Raw genomic sequence first — 22,394 nt, 5'->3', positions numbered from 1 at the left:
AGACATGGACACACATCATGTGAAACTGTGGTTCCAAGCTTCAGCGGGCCGGTCGTCCAATGGAAATGTTTGTTTTGTCAGCGTCAGAGATTTCAAGTTCAATATTTGTTGCCATCTCTGTGATTTTAGATCATCTTGTTCACCAGACGTCTTCGGGGTAATGACTTCTTTCTTTCTATTTACTTTTTTTGCAATAAAGCCCATTTTTTGTGCATTTTAAAGATATGACTTGATTCTACTTTGCATAGATGCTCGCTGTGGATTAGCGCAGTAACATCACTCCATGTATTCTTAAATGCTCTCAGTTACACACACACACACTCACACACACACACACACACACACACACACACACACACACACACACACACACACACACACACACACACATACAGATATACACCTGAGGTTTTCTGTGACTTAAACAGCTTTTAAGGGTTTTGTCTGTTTAGTTAATTTTATTTGCCCATTCTTACAAAATGAAATTCATATGGCTTACCTGTACCTGGTTACTGTACAAAGAGCGAATACATCGGAGTCAACAACTTTCCTGCTACTTGATGTAAGAAGATTTTTCCTTTGAAGATGGGGAAGTTACGCCAGAGCATTCCCACCAACTATTCTTACTTTTTTACGACAGGTGAGACGAGACCCTGAAACAATCAACCTGAGATTGACATGAAATCTACCCTTTTATTCAAAGTGTTGGTTCTTGTTGAGAGGCGGATTTTTGTCCCTGTATTTCTTTTGCATTCTCAAAATCTTATTTGGATCAAAAGCAACAGAGTTGAAATCACAGGATTATTCTCTTCAACATGATTCCGTGGATTCAAAGACTTATTTACACACCAATGTGCTTGTCACATTGTGAGTTTGAGTCCTGCTCTTGCTTTGCTCCGTCCTATGATATTTGCTATTGCTGTTTTTACCGTGTCCACTAAAGCACAAATGCAAAAAATTAGAGCCTTAAGCTTAAAAAACATGTGAGTCGCGTCGAATATGAGCAGGAGTAAGTGAAGATATAAAAACAGTCCCACAAACAGGCATGAAGACAAAAACACAGAAATGTGAACATGCTTAGGAAAAAACCATACAATAAAAAAATAAGAAGCATATCTCTGAATAGGAATAAAAGGAATTTTGAGAAGACATTTGCGGCACATGGACACCACCATGTAGAGATCTGTTGCTACAATGCATTTAACCATCAATTTTATACACAGCATAGCCCTTATAGAGGAGTGCATTTCTTCTGTCCACCGCCTCTGGTTCCTCTCCGTGTGGACAAAACACTTTTGAAATATCTTTTAGACAGTCTCATTTTGGCACAGCGAGTTTTCAATGGCGATCTCCTCCATCCACTGACATTTAGTGCTTTATCTTCTCCCATTCTTCGTTTCCTCTGCTGATTTGAACACATTTTTAATCTCAGTCCAGTATATGTACAGTATATGTAAATATGTGCTGTATGCCACATGTTGTTATATAAGAGCCTGATATCATGAGGTTTTCTCTGAGATGTTGCTGGGTGGGAGGAGGAAGCAGCGTCACTGTGTCTCTCTCACTGTGCTTTCCCAGTCACGGCTTTCATGGCGGCCGCCTCCCCCCACAGCTCCACGTCACTGTCCAGCCCTCGCTCTTTCTCCTCGTCCCAGTAGTCGTCCTCTTCCTCCTCCTCTTCCTCTTCGACGGCCGACTCATACGTGGCTTTTTCCTCTTGCTTGATGGCTTGAACGGCGGGAGCGGCGGGGGGTGCTGGGGCTGCAGCTGGGGGTTCAGCCGGGGGTGCAGCTGCGGCTGCGCTGTCCCCTGAATCACTGCTGTCCTCAAAAAGTTCGGGGTTCTCCAGCATCTCCCTGATGAGAGGAGGCATGGGCCCTGGAATCTCTGTCTTCAGTGTGATGGCTCTCTCTGCACCTGAAGGCACATGGATACTTATTTAATTGTTATGGTATGAAAAGAGGAGGAAGCCTAAGAGACAGCGTCCATTATCCAAACAGATCATCCACAAGTTTCATCCCAGTTCAGGAGAACAAACTCCTTCCATGGCATTCATACAATATGCAGATGATGGTTTAGTCTATTCAACAGAACTATTTTTCCATGATTCCTATTCAAAGTGAAAATATTTTATTAATTTACAGTTGTGATATCTGAAATATGGGTGTGATGAGTATTATTTGATTATTTATTCTCGTTCCAAAACAAGACTTGAGTCAGATACAAAAATATAAATATTCTTTCACACATGAACCTCGTGAGACAAGTAGCTGTACCACAACTTTGTCCAAAAATGGTCTGATCAAGTAAACAAAACAATGCGTCTGACCAGACATCTGAATCCAACAGTCAGTATTTTAATCTTGCTGATACTTAAATGTAATTCAATTTTTACCCTAAACATATTGAGGTTTGATTCCCAGCTATACTCTTAAAATGATACTCTGACATGTAAAGCTTTGGCTGACCTTTGGTGCTGATTCCTCTGAGATCTGTAACTTTCATCAGCATGCGCGGAAACATATGAGGCTTGTTCGGGCGTCTGCGGCGGGTGTAGATCTTCAGCGCCTCTAACAGTGGCTCCTGCAGCTTATCCACCTTCTCCGGCTCCTCCAGGTCCATACGATCTGAGAGAGAGAGAGAGAGAGAAAGAGAGAGAGAGAAGGAAGAACCAATGTGATGAGTAAATATTAGCAGTCTACGCAAACTGCAAAACAAGACAAACTAGCATGTCCAGAGGCTCGTTGTTCCTTTTTACACCAAATGCTCTATGTCTGGTGTCAGGTTTACCTCCACAGATCAGGCAAATGGCGCTAAGCAGCCCCGTCTCAGTGTCGTCCATCTCTAAAGGAAGCAGCTGACTGGCGAAGGCAAACACCAGTTCTGTGAGTGGACCGAAGCCGGCGTTATGCATCTGTGTCCTGTTGAGAGTCAGGCCATCGGAGAAGGTCATGGTGTCCTGCTCTGGTGTGTAACGGGTGCATATCCTCAGCATCTGAGCAGGGCAGGGAAATAAGACATTGACCTTTAGTAAAATAAAGTCCAAAACGGTTTCAAGGCAGCTTTAGTTTCAGATTCAAATGTTCTGTATCATACTGGAGTGTAAAGCAGCTTGAGAAATTAGGTAGCGTCAGGGAGGGGGAGGTGGTGGAAGGGGAGAAGGTTAAAGGAAGTAATGTGGTTGGTACCAGGATGTCCAGACATGCAGATTTGAGGAGGGTGATCTGGTCAGCGATGGTGAGCGTGGTGAAGCCTGGTAGCCGCTTGGCAAACTCCACAATCTTTATAATGCACTTAGTGGAGAGCTCACTGAACTTATCCCACAGGCCCAAGTCCAGCTGCACTCTGTGTTCAGCACTTGAGTTCTGGGAGAGAGAGAGAGAGAGAGGGACACTTGTGTCTCGGTGTGGCAGAGTCCATGTACTGTGTTTGTCCTCCTGGCAAAGCGGTGAACTGGTGCCTGAGTGGCTTGTGGGGTGTTTGGGTGGTAGATGTGATTATTAGCAGAACTCACTGTGTGGTATTTTCCAAGTTGCATCAGAGATGGAAAAGTCTCCTTGTGAGCTTTGCTGACTTTGTTCACCAGCTCCTCCAGCTCCCCGCTCAGCTCGTAGTTCTCCGGCAGCACCACCTCCTCCTTCACGTCCTTCTTCTTTTTGTTCCTGTCGTTGCGCACCGCTGAAGGGAAAAACCCGCACAATCAAATCCACGTGTGTCACTTCTAGATAAGTGAAGAGAGTAATCAGTGAATTAGTAAAAGTATTATTTTCTCACACTCACCTTCCTTGGACATGCCAACTTCGAAGCACTTCTGCAGCCGGCAGTACTGGCAGCGATTGCGGGTCACTTTGTTGATCTGACAGTTCTTGTCTCTGTGGCAGGTGTACACCATGTTCTTCTGGATACTGCGCCTGAAGAAACCCTGGAAGAGATGATGGAAAGAACGTCTTGTACAATTTCTTCATGGCAGGACATTTTTTTTTCTATGTGCTCGTATCTCTGCCAGGGAGGTTATTCAATACCAAGCAGGATTGAGCAAAAAACGACAGAACGGATTACCTCGAAACTTGGTGGAAAGATGTGGTATGAGTAAGAACCCGTAAGAATCGTAATGAAATCAGACACATTAAGGGGACTTTTATTTATGTGCGTATGCCATTTGGTGCAGATCTGAATAAAAATCGTGATCCAAAGAACTAAATGTGGTTTCATAAGGGGAATTTTGGGCCTTGGTGAAGTAATTTAGTTCTATTGAGTGCCTTTCTAGTTTTTGTAGCAAATCAGGGGGAGGGATTGAGCAAAAACTACACTACAAATTTCCATGACATTTTGTGGAGGAGTGGGACACAGTCAACTGAAGAGCCCACTGAATTTTAAAGTTGATCCAGAAAGATGGGCAGACCAAGTATTTTATTTTTTTTACTTTAACATGCTAAGAGATGGTGCTAACCTTGGAGGGTGTAGGTGTGCTCTCATTTTTTAGATCTGCTTAAGTGCAGAATTTGTAAAAATACACTAGAGGGCAGCTTATCAATAGCTAACATTCTGGACCACGAAACATCTGTCTCCCGAACAGCAGCCTCCCACTCTGGCCTCATCATCACAAACACATCGCAAAAGATGTCTCTCTGGCTTCACGCACCTTGCAGCCCTCACAGGAGCTCACTCCGTAGTGATACCCAGACGACTTGTCCTGGCACACGAAGCACGGCTTGTAGACCCGAGGAGGAGGAGGAGGAGAAGGAGAGCTGGGCACCATCTCCTCTGAACTGGTGCTCTGGGTCTCCACCGCTGTAGCAAAGAGAGAGAGAGAAGAAAATACATTTATGGACTCTTATTATATCAGAGCGTCCTGCTTGTATAAGCTCTCGAAAGTCTTTGAAACTATGATCAAAGCTAATGCAACAACTGATTAAGAGAGAGAACGGTCAACAAACAACCCCCGACCCCATGCAGGCCAGGCAACCCCTCGGAGCCAGGAGGCAAGCTCAAAGGCAGACATTTTTAAGAGAAAAGGGAGGGGGGTGGGAGGTGGGGGGGTGCTGATTGACAGCCTTTAAAGAGACACAATTAGCTGATGGCCAGATGGCCCCGCTGATAAAATGCTGATTGGCAGCTGAGATTTGATTGGTTTCTCCATTTACTGGTGAGTGCGGGTCGGGGGCAGCATACCTCTGTTGACTTTTTGACTGACATCTGAGTTTTTGTAACAAACACACACACACACACACACACACACACACACACACACACACACGCACACGCACACGCACACGCACACGCACACGCACACACACACACACACACACACACACACACACACACACACATGCACACATTTTTATTTGAAAGGCTGTCCAACCAGACCTGCCTATATACCTCCAGCCCCATGTGAACAAACAGAGGTGGGATGTTTATGAGACTGGGCTGTCTGCCTGTGTTCCTCCTCGCTGTCGCTCTAAAGAAACTGTATAACACCATTTGCCGGGCAAAGTCATTCCACTGCTGCCGGTAAAACCGCTCAGAACAAACTGATGCAGGGACCAGAACCCTCCATCAGATCCACACTGTGGCTCCTCCTCCTCAGATGAAAACATGTCCAGTTGGACAGGAACACGCCTGGTGCGGATTTAAAGGTGATGACTAAAGAACAAGCAGATTCCTGCGAACATGCCTTTCAACTTTCCCCTTCACTCACCCCAACTTCACCTCCTTCTGCCCATTCCCACCCCCACTCTCTTGTTTCCTGGCCCTAAATTCCTCAGTGCAGGCTGGACAGGGTTTAATAGTTGCCCAGGCTCATAAGAGGGCCCTATAAAGGTTGTGTCGAGGATGGGAAGGAGGCCCCCGGCCAGGCTGACGGTCTCTTTATTGGGATCCAGTCACCTTGGGCAGCTATTCACAACAACAGCTCCATCCTTGGATCCCTTCCTAGTAAAAATAAAGAATTTGGGGTCAAAAACCCCAAAGTCACAGCCCCTCCTGTCACCTTCAATGAAAAGCACAGGACTGAACCAAATGTGGCCCCCACCCCACCGCCACAACCCCAACCTGAACCCGCAGCTTGTCATTAACAAGAGTGGTAAGGTTTCAAAAAACAGAGAGGCAAAGGCACAAAGGAATAGTCTAATAAAAACACAGAGGGAAAAATGAAAAGAGAGAGAAAGGGAGAGAAGGAGGTGAGGCAGAGGACAGAAACTTCCCAGTGGTCGAGGGGTTAAATAAAAACCCAAACATTTAACTTTGACCTTGACTGAAGAGGGCGATTCCTAAATTCATTACCAGCAGCTTGTTTTAACATCCACACGTGTGTTCAAATACAAAACAACACCCAAGAAGTTAAGACTTCATTAACTGGGAAATAAAACCATGCTTTTAACTTGATAAGGACATGTTGTGTGTGCATGTGTGGTTTGGACATAGTTTAATGTAAAACTGTGATTATTTAATAGATGTGTGTGACTCACTGACAGTTTCTCTCATTGTGAAGAATCTGAATTAGAAAAACAGTAACCTGCACAACACCAGTCATTACCACCAGTCATTCATTCTTTCATGACAAGAGTGTATCTTCACATTTCTGTTGTTATTTTAAATCACCTGTGAGAACTGTAACAACACTGAGGTCCTTTTTAAATCGTGGACATCAAACTTTGATTCATTGTGACATTGACATAAAATATTCCAGTTAGATGAAAATAACAACTTACTAAACAAGGACACTGATTGGCCACCATATTGCATTTACATGTAAGTAGACACGAAACATCTGCCTTTTTATCTGCACCATATCTCACCTGTTCATAAATATTTAAATTGCACAAACCAGAATTCTTTCTTCAATTATTTCACAAAAATGTGATGACACATCCTATTCCGCAAAATGTATTGACATGGGGAAAAAAATCTTGATCCTCCTTAATAATCAATTCTGCTCCAAAAGTTAATGTGTTCTTCTTTGGCCTAAACCTCACTCTCCTACCGTGTTCCAATAAAATTGTCCCAGTAGTTTTTGCATAATCCTTCAAACATAACCTCATTGGTGTGGGTAGCAAGGAGAAATAAACAACAACAGGGCCACAGGACAATGAGTGTCTCCCTAGTGAGGATTAGCTGCTTTTCTTTGTCTTATGTGATAAGAAACTGGATGTTGTTGATGTCTGGACTGTAACTCTGTTTGTGAAGAATATATTTGTAGACTGCACATTGAGCCTTAGAAAAATGCATTTGGTTTCTCCAACAGCAGGTGAGTGTAACATATTCCAGAGAAAGTGTGATTTTCCCCTCACAGGTTCATCAGTCAACCAGAAGCTGCTGGGTGAGCAGCAGGTAACTCCTGTCACGGGTCTGATTCGGGGGCTTTGGAGCCCAGGTGTGGAAGGTAAAATGAAAGGTGGGGGTGGAGGAGGACGAGTGGCACTCACTGTAACCAGATCTTTGTTTTGTGTTTATACAGTAACACTGACAGTGTGGAAAGCGGCCCTGCAGAGAACAAGTGGAAGAGAAGCTCCCCGCTGAAACGGAGAGGCTGCATCTGGCGCCAGGGGAGAGGTAGTGACTGACAGCGTCTGAGGGGGGTGAGAGCGGGTGAGGAGGGACGTGACTCACTAGAAACAGGAGGGGGGGGAGACAGGGTGAGAGATGCTGGATGGGGAAGGTAGGGAGGGACTTTACCTGGTGTGCAGAAAGAAGGAGCAGAGCCAAAAGCTGTCAACATCTGTCATCACCACGAGATGAGATCAGCCTCGGCCTGAAACAACCAGCTCCCTCTTCTAGACTTACAGCTCAGCTCTGAGCGTGTCACAACATCCATCAGCACACGGCCACTGGACGCAGCAGAGACACAAGGAAGCGTGTGAATCACCTTCATCAACTTCCTCCGATTCAACTCCTGAGCACTCCTGAACTATTCTTCCAACCTGTCATGGTTTCCTCTCTGGTTTTCCATTGCCCTGCAGAACAAGAGGCTCTCGCTGCTCCACTTCCAGCTGCTGTCGCCTCAGTCACTGTAGTAGAATTCATTATCACTTCACCTGATCTCCTCTGGTTTCTGTGCCTTCCCCGACCTCCCCCTCTTCCCATTTTCTCCGCAGTGTTTGTTGTCGGATCAGCACATCACTGTTTAGACAACAGAAGCTGCTCTGAAAGCAGAAACCTTCCTTATCAGCTCGGATTCCTCATGGAATCAATGTGTGTGTAACGGTTTGGAGCTACAGCTTTTCACACTGGTGGTGGTGGTGACCTCCACTACCGAGGTTCTGTTTCCATCCATGTCTGATCATTTGTTGGTAAATTATTATTATTTTGTTTTATTGTTTGTAAGCAAGTCTATATACGCACAAAACTACAGACTGGATAATCACAGAACTTTAGATAGAGAATGTTTTGAGAATAATTCATGGGTCTTGATTAAATCAGACACCTTAAGGGGCCTAATATTTATTTGCATGTTATTTGGTGCAGATCTGAATAAAACAATAAAAGTTGGAGCTGATACGGATCAGGGGACAGATCCCGGATATTTTTATCAAATTTTTCACAGGATTTCAAGTGAATAATTTATGGATCTTGGTGACAACAATGTTTAGGAGACTGATATTTATGAGTGTGTACAATTTGGTGCAGATCAAAACCAAAGTCCAGGTGTCGTGGATCTATGTGGTTTCATAGAGGCTGGTGGAGGTATGCACTCTACTGAAAAGCAGACCAGCTGTTTGTCCATTTGGCTTCTGCTGCGCCACTGATGAGCTCCAGCACTGATCTGCTAAAGGTGACAGAGCTGATCAGAACTGATCCGACATTCTGCTCTAGCAAACACAGGTGAAAGTGCAATCCAGCTGTTGCTGTTTACATTTTACAGCCCAGTGCACAGTGAACAGAGTGGGGTTGGTTTTCACTCTGATATCGAAAGCGTGTTTGGATTCCTTTTGGAAAGACTCTGTGGCTGACTCACTGTGACATGTGGCCACCGGGACCTAGAGCCTGGTTCAGCATCAACAACATCTCATTGAACTAGACTTTGGCCTGGGGGGGGGGGTCGTCCATACTACAAAGGAGAGGAAGATACTGAAGAACTGTGGAATCCTTAAAAACTGTTTGATAGGGACATAAGCAACAGCTATAATAACTTTTAATTTGCTTTGTTTGGAGCCAGATGAGATATTTCAGAAATCCTGACAGCAACATTCAAAAGAAAGTGTCATTTTGGATCAGATTTGATTTATATCTCTTTCACAGTCTTCAAAAAGATGTATCTGGATGGTAAACCAAGTCTTTACAGAACTCCCTGGCCTACAAAACGCTCTGCAGCATGCTGTGGAATGTGAGTGTGCATGTGAATATGTGTGTGTGTGTGGGCTGGAGCAGGGGACCATGGGCCAAGCAGACAGAGTCTGACTTGTTTTGTCAATGTTGCAACAATTATAGAAACAAACTTGGAGGAAAACATTGGAATATCTGTCCTTCATTATTAAATCGTCATCGGAAAAGTGTCGTGGTTGGAGAAAATTAGATTTCAAAGTTAATGCAGCTTGTAAGTTAATTCCTGCTTTCCATGACATGCTCTGTCCTCCATGTTAGAACATGGCTTATGAGCTGATAAACAGCAGGGAGATTTTCAAGCTCAAATATGCTGAGTGAGTAATTACCACAGCAGCAGGGAGGAGATGGGGGAGACCTGAGTGACAATCCCTTTCATCAGCTGTTTTAAGTTCAATACCAGTGTCCTCCCCCCTGCACTCCTCCCCCCTCCTCGACCCTCGGTAATAACCCTCTTCCCCCCTCTGTCCTCCGCTGCCTTCCTGCCCTGGCAGCAGGAGGAGGAGTCCTTCCTGTCACTGGCAGCGCCTTGTAAAGAGAAAAGCCTGTGAAAACCCGGCCACTGTCCAGGAGATGGCTCCATAAAAACAGTGGCACCAAACACTTAAAGGAGGCACACACACACACACAAACACACAAACACACACAAGCTTCCACGCACAAAGGCACACACACAATTTCACGAGCTTACTCAAAAAACGAATCCTTACGCTAGCTGTAAATCTTGTTCTGTAATTTAAGATGTGCTGACGACATTTTGAGCCAAATGAGCATAAAAACACATGTGAAGCAAACACAAAGTTTCTCTGTTCATCAACGCTCATGTTATATATATTTTGTCTCTCCCCACGGTCACAGAGTTTTTGTCTGCAGCGGGTGGGGGAGGGAGCGTTTATGAGACAGGTTGTTAAATCATGGGTTTGTCCTCCCCATTCATCATCATACATACAATACACCTTTTCTTCTTTATAACACGTCATAAACCCTGCTTTCTATTTTTGCTCTTATTTTGGAGAATAGAGAGTCAGAGTCAGCTCCCACGTCCGAACTTGGCACAAGATAAAAAAACAATACTGGGAGCCAACGTGGCTCCTCAACTGTAAGTGCTACAGACTCTGCAGCATTAAATTGTTAAATTAAAAGGACTTTGGCATGAAGATATTTGAATTAACTCTCAGGAAATAAATGTGAATCGTGTATATTAATGAGATAAATGTTGAATCTTATCATTTAATATACAATATAGATCTTGATGCTTTTTCAATGCTTTTCACTTTTTGAAAGTCACTCTAGAGACATGTTTTGTCAGTTTAGTAACAGTTTTGCAACTAATGTGTAAAAAAAGATCACATTAGAGAATATTTGACAAAGACTTTAGAACCATCAGAGGACTTAATGTGGTGTGGTGGAGGCATGGCAGGAAGCTGCAGCCACACATTTAGAGACAAGTCCGAACACGACACACTGAACCTCACAAGATGTTGGTGTCAAACCAATCACCAAATCAGCAGCTTGGGGCCGAACTCTGGTCCTCAAGCTTTGATAAGAGCATTAACCCCGTAAAACATGCATTTGTCTTATCATTTGCTATATGGATCAGTCAATCCAAATAAAAAAACAAATAAGAGTAATAATTAGGTTATTTGCAGAAGCCTGATTAGAGTAATAATTTGACTACATGATTCACGACAGCAGAATAGTCTGAGGCGATTCTTCTGATAAGGTGTCTGCAGGGAACATCTTACTGATGGAGAAAAGAAAGATTAAATTAGGTATTTAGCTTGTGTTCGGGTTTTTGTTTTACTTTTTAAAACATAACATCTTGGTGCAAATTCTTTCACTGGCAGGTTGGATTGTAACCCAACCGGTCGAGGCAGATGGTCGACCAGTCCAGTTCTGTCTGTCTGCTTTCTCCCAGTTAGAATGGAGATTTTCCTCCTTCCGTATTGTCGCTCAGTGCTTTCTCATGGACCAGCTGCGTTTCCCTCTTTATGGTTGTCAAGTCTTGACCTGACTCTGTAACAAGCATTTTAGATAATGTATGTTATGACTTTCTGCTGTTTAAAATGAATTGAATGCGTACAGAAAATCAGCTTTTCTTTAAAAAGAAATTGGACAGTGGACACATATGCAGTTTAATATAAGCAGTTCTAGATGTATTGAATTGTTTAGAGTGAGATAATCGGTTTAGCTCGGAAGATACGATAATTATGGATATTGCTGTAACAAAAGCATCACTTTCTCTCTTGTTTTCGCTTTAACATTTAGCTTAATCTGCTTTTTTGTTGAACTGCTGCTGTGTTTTGTCCACAGGGACGGACAAAGCCGTTTTATTGCAGCTACAAGAATCTGCTTTTGTAAAGAAGGTCACACTGAACTTGAATTTCTGCGTCTGCAGAGGCTGTGTGGGTTCACAGCGTGTGGTGCTCAGAAAGCAACGGCCACACAGCCCACAGGCATCCACATGCTCTGCCAGCCAGTATTTCATAGTGACACATATTTATCGGAAAATTTTTTATTCCTTGAATAGTGATACTTTGTGCAGGGACGGCCAAAAAAACATAATCTGAGCCTCATCCATTCCAAGAAACAACATACAAACAATCCTCAAAACAGCTTAACTTTGAGCCCATAAATCAGGATCCAAACTTTCAGTAACAGCATCTCTCCATTGGTTCATATCAGCTCCTCTCTGATGTTATGCAGCTCCATTGTTACAGCAGCTTTGAAGAGCCCATTTACAGAGAAGAAAAAAAAGCAGATTATCACTGAATGAAGAGGAGAGTTATTCCCCCTCAAGGCCTTTAGCACCAAGATACAAAGATTTACTGGGGGTTTAGTCCCAAATCCAACTTCATCCCGAAGCCCTCTCCTCTTTTAACTGCCCATGCCCCTACACACACAGCCTAATCTCTTAATTGACCCTTTGTAATTGTAATTGAATCATTAAAAAGCTCTTGGTTACACAACACAAGGCGTGTAAGCTGAGCCATGTGTGAGCAAAGGATAAACACACATCACTGCTGGTAGGGAACACACACAAACACACGCCGATACACACACACACTAATGGAAGAGGAGATGAAGTGCAGGAAGAGGGGATCTTTAAAAAAACGAATGTCACATAGAGGAGAAATGGGCAGAAGAGGCTGTGTGACAGAGAGAGACACACAGAGAGAGAGAGAGAGAGAGAGTGGACCCCGCTGCCTTTAATGCCTCCTGATGTTGAGACAAAGGACGGCAGAGAGGTGCTGAACGGCCTCTCATAAAAACACAGGAAAAGAAGACCCCCCCCCCCCCCCCCCCCCCCCCTCACAGAGGACAAAATGCTCTCAGGAATTTGATGTGGTCTCTGAAAGAGTTTGAACAGTGAGGAAATATCACACTAATCATTTTAGTTCACTTTCCAGTGGCCGGTGATGAGGCAGTTTATATGACCGTGATTTCACTTTCACTCTGAACGGGTCAGTTTGTGTTTGAGCATTAAGCCAAAAGTGTCAATGTCAAAGGGAGTGGTGTCTATTCTCCACAAGGGGAAAATAAAAGAAAGATAGTCAAGCAGAATTTAGTTGCTTTGATTTTACCAGATGCAGCCTATCACTGTTACTACTATATCATAGTCTGAATGTTTAAAAAGTAGTTCAATCGAGTCAAGTTAATTTTGTTGAGAATTTATTTGACTTATAAAAAGTGCTTGCGCATTGTTTTCTATATATTTTCTATATTTTTAAGGTCTCAACCTTAACATGAGATAATGTATGTAATGATTTGTTGCTATTAAAATCATTACACACATTATTACATGATTTTGTAAAGCACATTTAAAAACAACAGACGTTGACCAACGTTCTGTACAGCTAGATGACCTTCAAATTAAACCAGTTTGAGAAAAAGAATATATGAATAAAAACTAACAGCAAATGTAGAACAATGTTACAGCAAAACTCATCATTTGTTGACTAACAAATCTCCAGAACATAACAAGTATGTAGCTGACGGCAATAATCTAACGATTGACCTTATTCTGAATAAGATAGTGTATTGTTTCCCTGAGTCACAAAGTCTGATTATGACGTCAAGCGACTGCTAATGTTGCAAAACACTGTGAAAACTCCAACAGGACATAATAATGTCATTAAGACGTATACATGTCTATATAATGTGATTAAAATCTAAATACTCCATATGTCTTCATTTGATTATTGCTTATTCTGACTGACCTTATTTAGATTAAGTTAATCAGAAAATGTTGTTTATCACAAGACTTAGTCTTAACCGGTTAATATCAGTATATTAGTGTCAATGTAGTAAATGTATATTATCAATTAATCTGCCCATTGTTTATCGCCGTTCATTTATCAACCATTTGTCACAAAGTTATGATAAATGTCTTTAACCGAGACGATTCATTCAAACACCTTTTCTTTTAAACTACGTGGAATACAAATCTCTCGCTGTCTGTTGACTGATACTCGACCTGCATCCCTCAAGTGAACCACACAGATTTTTATATGTAAAGAAACCATGATTGATGACCATCTGTGGACATTTGTCTTTCAGCCTGGCATCTGGCAAAGCTCCTTAGCGAGTTGTAACAGGCCCTGCTGTGGTGTTTGTCATCCTGACTGCTCATGCATCATCATTAGGGAGCACTGCGGACTTGTCGGTACTCAGTGGCCTGGTATCTAAATAATTACCAAGATAAATAGACTTAAAGGTGCTCAGAGGGGACATCCCACCCTGCGGGACCGCTTCAGCTCAGCGGAGTGGCTGTCATCTTTTTAGAAAGTTGATAAATGTCCCTCTGTCGAGTTGACGCGTATAAATGAGACTTCAGCGAGTCCTTTCCTACAGATAGATGGAGTCAATGTTTGATTGTCACAAAGCCTAGTGTCATCTGAAAATGGACAATAACAAAAGGTCTGCGTGTTATTCTGTCCGACAGAGAGTGTTTCCCTCATTTATCTCTGCGCCGTTTGTCTGTGTGACGATTTGCAATCTGTGCCTTGTCTGCTCGGGTCCTTTGAGGAGCTGTGGTGAAAAGAATGTCCTGTGGAGTCAGGAAACAGGAGGTGCTTACATGTCAAGTGATCCATGCTTTATCATGTCTCATTTCTACTGTCACCCCTCTCTTCTTTCTCACTACAATGAGCTGTAGCTTCGAGGAACACCCCCCAATTGCAAATGGATCAAATCTGTGTAAAAGTACATGTATGTAGTATAATCTCTTTTTCTCATTTATCTCCTGTGAAGTTTCAAACTGACTGTGTGTGTGTGTATTGGCCAAATCCAGACCTTGGGATTCCTGTGCCGTCGATCCGTCAGAACCTGTTTCTGTTTGGACGTATAGGTGCTTGTTGTTTTCTGGACATGTCGTCGGGGTCAGGTCCCGCATTGTTTGAAAATACTGTCAATCATGTGAAGTCATTCATAAAGAAAACAAACAGCGGGGTGTATAAATATGCACTCCCCAGCTCACTCACTCACTCTCACAAAAGCACATAAACAAACAGGCTGCAGGGTGAGAATGGGACGTGGAATCGAAAGGAATCTGACTCTTCCTGTGGAGAGAGCTCTATGATAACAAAACTGGGACTCTGCTGGGAACACACACACTCACACACACAGGCAGAAACACACACACACACACTTACACTCACACACACACACACACACACACACACACACACACACACACACACACACACACACACACACACACACACACACACAGCTGATGGACAGGACACAGTACTCACACTGGACGCTGCTGGTCCCGGCCCAGGCGAAGGGGTCCAGGCCGGAGAAGTAAGGGGTGGCCTTCCCCAGCATGCAGGAGCCCTGGCCGGTCACATCAAAGAGGGGCCGGGGGAGCAGCCCCAGTGCCTCCATACAGTCAAACATGCTCTCCTCAAATCACAGCAACACAGCTGCACTCCTCTGCTTTTGTTCTGCAGCCGAGCTGAGAGAGAGTGGCTGTAAAAACTCAGGAAAAAAAGAGCTTCCTCTTACTCAGGGTAACTCAATGCCCTGCTTGGTCCAGGTGTTCCCTGTCTGTCTGTCTGTCTGTCTGTCTGACTGTCTGTCTGTCTGTCTGTCTGTCTGTCTGTCTGTCTGTCTGTCTGTCTGTCTGTCTGTCTGTCTGTCTGTCTGTCTGTCTGTCTGTCTGTCTGTCTGTCTGTCTGTCTGTCTGTCTGTCTGTCTGTCTGTCTGTCTGTCTGTCTGTCTGTCTGTCTGTCTGTCTGTCTGTCTGTCTGTCTGTCTGTCTGTCTGTCTGTCTGTCTGTCTGTCTGTGCCCCCTGACCGCCTGTCCTGTCTCATCCACACTAACACCTCTATATGGTCCACCTGTATGGACAGAAATCCTGTCTTTCTGACTCGTCTGTCTTGGATCCAAACCACGTCCGTCCTCTCAGTTCTCAGATCACTTGCTGCCTGGCTGCTGTAACTGATCTGTGTTCCCCTCTCACCAGCTCTCTGGGCCTCTCGCAGTCCAGCACACACACAGCCAACTATCTGCATGCTCTCTCAGCACAGGGAAAAAAAGGAGGTGGGGTTGAGGAAGGAGGAGAGGGAGGGACATTCACCCCTGAGGGGGGTGTGTACTTGCTTTCTCACTGGCCATGCAACAAACTTTTCTCCCCCTCCCTCTTTCTCTCCTTCAAGTTTACCCGCTCCCCCTCCATATTTCATATTCTGCAAATGAAAACAAACACTCCTCACCTCCCCTACTTCGCCCCCCCCCCTCTCTCTCTCTCTCTCTCTTTCTCTCTCTCTCTCTCTCTCTCTCTCTCTCTTTTCAGGATTAACTTCCTTTTTGCTCCTCCACAGGAAGGGAAAATACTCTCACCTCAGAGACTCTGTTGGGGCTAGAACGACAGAAGGAAAGGACGAAGGAAAGAACGAGTGAAGGAAGGAAGGGAGGAAGGAAAGAAAGAAAGAAAGGCGTTGAGAGAGCAGCAGTTTAGATAGAGTGTCACTCCATTTCACCACAATTCACTATAAACGAGAGCTCTCGTCTGGTTTCTGAACACACAAAAAAACACACACACACACACACACACACACACACACACACACACACACACACACACACACACACACACAAACAATAAGCTCATGCAATTCCCCCTGAAATTAGAATTAATAGGACTTATTATTACCATATGTGTGTAGAATTAGGCAATGGAAAAATAACCATAAAAAATTAACCTATCACAAAAATTGTATTAACTACATTATTACAATACAATAAAGTTTTCTGAAGAACGATGTTACCTTTATATGGAGCTACTGATTTTATTATAATGAATTCTAATTGTAAGTCGCTTTGGATAAAAGCGCCAGCTAAATGACATATAATGTAATGTAATGCTTCATGATTGAATATAGACAAATTTAAAATTCTTGCATGTTTAACAGACCTGCTGCACTCGCAGCTAATCTGTTCTTTAATTAGTAGAAATGAGAAGTATGTAAATCTGTCTCATTTAATCCCTTCACTCCTGTTTGTTGTAGTGTGAGTCCACTGCAGGCGAACCACACTGGATAGTTTGTGTCCGAGACAGCCTCACCTCCTCCTTTTCCTTCGTTCGTTCAAGAGGGATGAACTCTGGAAGAAACCCCCACTGGGGCTCTGACACCCCCCCTTACACACACACACACACACACACACACACACACACACACACATACACACACACACACACAGACACACACACACACACAAACACACTTACACACACACACGGATGTCCCAACTTGTCCTGCCTGTGGCTTTGTGCACTTCATGCTGAATAATAATTCTCTATTTTGTTTTTCTCCTTTTGTTTATTTGTACATTTTGTTTCCCCGAATCCCCTGAATCCATTTTTCTTCAGCACTTTTTTTCATTCTTATCACTTGCAAGATAATATCTTTTACATTTTACATAAAGCCCCCCCCCTCCTCTGGGTCAGTGGAGTTTTTACCTGTCTTTCACCATCCTAACCAACCACCCACACACACACACACACACACACACACACACACACACACACACACACACACACACACACACACACACACACACACACGCACACACACTCACACAACACTACAATGACACACTGCAGGGAGCAGAGCTGCACAATATCAGCCTGCTGGGCTCTCTCCACACCTTGAGACAATTACCCTCCCCACCTCGCAGCACCCTGCCCCCTGTTGCTGCTTTGAGGAGCGAGACACATAAATGCAGGAGGGAATGTGAGGAAGGAGAAGAAGGAGAAGAAGAAAGTCTCCTTTTCCTTTCCTTTTAACAAAACATAAGCTCCCTCCCACTCTTTTATTCGGGCAAATTGCAGCTTTCTTGCCTTTGAAACTTAAAACACGGGACTCCCCACTCAGCCTTGTCCCCCCCTCCTCTCTCTCTCACACACACTTACACACAAATACACACACAGCTTGTAAGAGGAGCGAGTCACATTACAACTATTCACAATCAGGTTCTTCAGCTATTCATCCTGTCTTCATGTCTGACACAAACACACAGAGGGCTGAACAATGGCCTCTCTTTCTCTTGCCTGTCTGTGTCTCAACCAGCAGCTCCTCTGGCTCGGCCGCAGATATTTGCACAAAGTCTCACTGCGGTCATCAGCAGGCGCACAAATATAGTCACCAATGTGAGGCAAGGCGCACAAACACTGCTGGGTTGTGATATTCATGGGTGTTGGAATGTGCAGCCTACAGAATGGCAGTGTGTGTGTGTGTGTGTGTGTGTGTGTGTGTGTGTGTGTGTGTGTGTGTGTGTGTGTGTGTGTGTGTGTGTGTGTGTGTGCGTGTGCTTAAACAGAGTGCATGTGATGACAGACACAAAGAAAAACACACAAGCCTCGGTCTGTGCCTTTAGGTTCAAGTTACTAATATCACACCACACACACACACACACACACACACACACACATACGCTCAAAACATTACAAAGAACAAGATGTGACAAGCTCAGAAATTACGAAAGGACACAATGTTCATTGTGGAAAAAGCCCCTTTTTGGTGAATGTTCCACAGTGAGATGTGTTCCTTCACAGAAACAGACAGAAAACGCTTCTAGAAGTTTGTGAAAGAAAAAAAAAGGTCACTTTTTTTAAATAATTAGAAATATTTGCTTGTTCCTGGGAAACCCAGAGATTTCATTGTGTATTTAGACCAGTTCCATGACGCACGGGGCAGCAGAGCATTCGCCAAACACAGTTCGTTGTGTGTTCCCACTAATTCCCACTGCTATTAGGAAAAGAAGAGAGACATTACTGAATGACTGAATACGCAGCAGGGAGCTTTTGATGTAGATATCCGCTAATTTCAAGTCCACGGAGGCTTTGAGTTTCATCTCATTAGGGAACAAAGTCCAGTCTTCCGCTCACACTGATTAGGACTTGGTTTGAATTAATTAGCAAAGGCCATATAAACTTCTACTGTAATTTTGTCTAATTTTGTTCACGTTGCACTAATGAGAGATTTTAGCTTTGCTTGTTGGTAAAGAATGGGCTCATTAATTGCATGGTTTCTTCTTCATTGAAAATAATCAGCAGAGAACTCCGTTGTTGGCTGCCGGCCACAACTAACTATCAGTCTACATAAGGGACATGAGTTTAACAAAGGAACCTCATCAAATCTCCAAATCTGTTCAAAAATCTATAATCTATAATGATGTGATGAGTGCAACAAGCTGAGGCTGCAAATACCTGCTGTTATATTCCAGTGAGCTGACACTTGCCTTGTTTTTCAAACTGATGTGAAAGAGATCACTAAATGTACTCTAATACTTTTGTGTTTGACACTGCTGCGCTGTTTGTTCTCACTTTACTGCAGAAATGTGTGGTCAGATCACTGCAGCATCACTGTCCCATCCATCATACTGGGAGTGACTGGCAGTGTGCATCTGAAACTAGGGATTAAATGTGCAGTGGTTTCATAGTAAACCCTGGTTATAGTACTGGTGGCCAGTTTATTATTACCATTTTAAATCTTACCCTAATTATTACCTCAGCCAAAGAGGATATGGTCTTATCTGTGTGTGATTGTTAGTTTGCAGGATTGCTGAAAAACCATGAAACTTGGATGTGGTATGTGTCCGGGAGGAAACCATTACATTTTGGTGCTAATATGGATCATGGGGTGTATCAAGAATTTTCTTTAACAATGTGAGATAGGGCAATCTTTTTTTTCTTTTTGGTTTATTACTAAGAGACTAATTTGCATATCATGATGGAAAATGTTTAGGTCGATGATATTGTTCAGTCTGTGCAATTTAGTGCAGATCCAAATCAAAAATCTGGATCTCATGAAATTAAATATGGTTTCATAAGAGGACTGCTGGGCCTTGTTGGAGGAATGACCTCTAGTCTAGTCATTAAAAGTGTGTTGGATTACTGTGCTTAGGAAAACTCAAGGTAAATACTGGCCTGCATCAGATGAAGTAACAACAGTTTTCCAGCTGCACCTTTATTCCATGTTGCTACTTCTATTTGGCTCAGTGTAAACAAGCAAAACCAGTATTAGTGGAGGACAGTACTGGACTGTCTGCCCTCTCCAGCCTGATGTCACCTGGGTTTGCCTCCAGCCGCCCTGCGACCCTCACAGGATGAATGGTATTGCTTATAGACATCTATTGGATAGATATTTGATTAATTGATTAGTCTCATTATGACAAGTTCAAGAAATGAAACATGTTGTTTATGTTATATATGTCTCTGCTGCCCCTCCTGACCAGGACTGCAGAATAGATATCATATTGTTACAGAATCTTCCTGGTTACAAAAAAGTGAAATACATACAAAATTTACAAAAAAAAGATCCGTGTGACTGATTTACATTAACTTTAAAAGCCTCTTTTCGGCCTTTGTTCTGTCACAGGCACTGACCAACTTTATTGCCATCCTATCTTTCTCTTTCTGTCAGTACATATGTAAATAGGTAATCAAAAACCCCAGAGGCAACATGTCAAAGATGTTATCGTATCCTGAGCGCTACCAGCTCGCTGAACCTACTCCCGTCGGTCCCGTGACTCCACGTACAACTGGAGATCATCAGATAACTGCTGCTCAGTGAACACAGTGTCTGTGCACACATACCCACATGCACACTTGCAAAGAGTAAAGCAGGTATTTCTACAACTGATTTTAGTCTTGTAGTGAACAACAAACCCCTGAGTTCAGAGTCTGATTATAAACATTGACCAATATAGGGATTAATATGGGTACAATATACTGCAGTTTGTTAGTTTGAAACATGACCTCACACACACAAGGTTGAATATTGGAAACTTAACCTGAGGACACTAGTGTTCACTTAATAACACTAAAGGTTAAGTGTTTGTTCTGAAAATGCAAAGGTTTCAGTGTACAAGAGTAAAAAAAGTCCATATGTCGAAATGCCAACTAATGACAAAAACATTATTTCAAAGGGAAAAATATCAAGGGTTATGAGAGGAAAAATTCATGGTGACCCCCGCCTCCAACCCAATGTCCGCTGGGATTGGCTCCAGCCCTCTCCCTCAGTGACCCGTGGATGGATGGACAAGAGGAAACATGAATCACCACAAAGTTTCATTTGTTCTCGTTCTGCTCTCAGATCTGATGCTGAATGGATCCAGAATTTCTTTGAAGTGAGGAGAGCAAACAAGCCACGCACCAACAAAAACCAGTGTACAATGCTTTAAGGTTTGCCCTTGTTGAACATTCAGTACGGTGACTGCAGCTAACTGTGGATATGTCTCTCTCTTATATGAATGTACTAAATACAGCTGTAGTTTGCATAACTTGAAACTGCTACAAGGCTCACATTACAGGGAAGCACTAGTGTAACTATATGCAGATTAATACAGAGAAATAAAAGAGATAGTAAAAGTATATAAATTGAATGTATTATATTTAATCCACAAAAATAAAATATCAATAAAATAAAAGTACATCAGAGCCGAAGAGAAACTGTTTTTTAATATTAAAATCAACCTTAAAAAGAAACATTAACACATGACTCCCTCTATAGTGTCTCTCTTCCCATTGAAGGGCAGTAGCGCCCCCTGTGACTCAAAATGGGAACTTTGTGTGTCTCTATCCATACACACTGCTTTTGCAAGTTGAAATGATAAACCGTCTCATCTCACAAGGCCTCATTCTGTTTTACATTGCTGTTTCTATATCTTAACATGTAATGATTTGAGGCATGAATATAATCTCCTCTCCTCTCCTCTTATCTCCTTTCCTCTCGTCTCCTAACCTCTTGTCTCCTCTCCTATTTCTTTCCTCTTTTGCCCTGAAGACTTTCCCTAAACTTTCTGACGTCTCTGTGCTGTTGTGCATGAAACACAAAGTGCTGGTTACGAGGACACTATCTTGTCATGTGCAGGGGTGTGGGATCAGGATTTTTTGCCTCCTAATTGAACCTTGGACGAGTTTCAGGCCTCATGATGATATAAAACATTTTTCCACATTTTCGCTGGAATCTGAATTAAGCTCATTGTGGCTCTGGATATAATGAGATTCTGTCAGATGTGTTGCTGTGAAAGAAACGCCCTCCTTTTTTACGTAACGAGCCAGATGGAAAATCTTATTATGAACGCACGTCTCATGGAGAAATACTCTATTCTAATACCTTTCTCACTATTTCAGTGGAGTATGACACTTCTCTGAGGCAGTTTGTGTAAGTCGTGTGAGGGGAAAACAAAGGAACTGTGGTACTCACACAAAGCGGCCATCTCTTTGGGCAGGTCGGCGCCGAACCGGCCAAAGAGATGGCTACTGGCCAGCAGGTCGAAGGGGGAGTGGCTCCGCATGGAGTTGAAGGTGAACGGGTACATAGAACGGGGGAAGCCGGTCATGTGACGCACTTGATGCTCCCTATTGGTTGCCATGGTGCCAAGTGCTGGTGATGCTTTAGGTGACTCGTCTCGCTGTTTGGCTCTTTCTATGTCTCAGTCAAGGGCCTGATGGTGAGTCTGAAAGGAGCTGGTGCCATTCAGCCCCTCTCAGCTGCTTGCGTCTCTGCCGTCAGGGCCTCGGAGAGGTGAGAGGGATGATGCTGAGAGAGGAGAAGCCAGA

The 22,394-nt window shown here is 43.4% G+C and overlaps 1 protein-coding gene across 2 annotated transcripts; it reads right to left on the bottom strand.

Moving 5' to 3' along the window:
- Window positions 1-391: 391 nt before the first annotated feature.
- On the bottom strand, window positions 392-22,162 carry LOC133000616 (retinoic acid receptor gamma-A-like). 2 transcript variants are annotated; one of them, XM_061070563.1, is made up of 8 exons: window positions 22,039-22,162; window positions 4,643-4,791; window positions 3,781-3,922; window positions 3,515-3,678; window positions 3,189-3,365; window positions 2,791-2,995; window positions 2,469-2,627; window positions 392-1,917 (listed from the first exon to the last, which is right to left on the bottom strand). In XM_061070563.1, exons 1-8 carry the CDS (start codon window positions 22,151-22,153, stop codon window positions 1,562-1,564), a joined length of 1,467 nt encoding a protein of 488 aa, XP_060926546.1. In that variant the 5' UTR covers window positions 22,154-22,162; the 3' UTR covers window positions 392-1,561. The 2 variants fall into 2 exon arrangements, with proteins under 2 accessions (XP_060926546.1, XP_060926545.1); XM_061070562.1 differs by lacking the exon at window positions 22,039-22,162 and adding an exon at window positions 15,078-15,412.
- Window positions 22,163-22,394: the final 232 nt, after the last annotated feature.

This window comes from Limanda limanda, chromosome 4 (assembly GCF_963576545.1).
Source record: "Limanda limanda chromosome 4, fLimLim1.1, whole genome shotgun sequence".
In the NCBI taxonomy this organism is placed as follows: Eukaryota; Metazoa; Chordata; class Actinopteri; order Pleuronectiformes; family Pleuronectidae; genus Limanda; species Limanda limanda.
The sequence above is the reverse complement of the archived record's forward strand: the minus strand, read 5'-3'. Positions and strand labels throughout refer to the sequence as shown.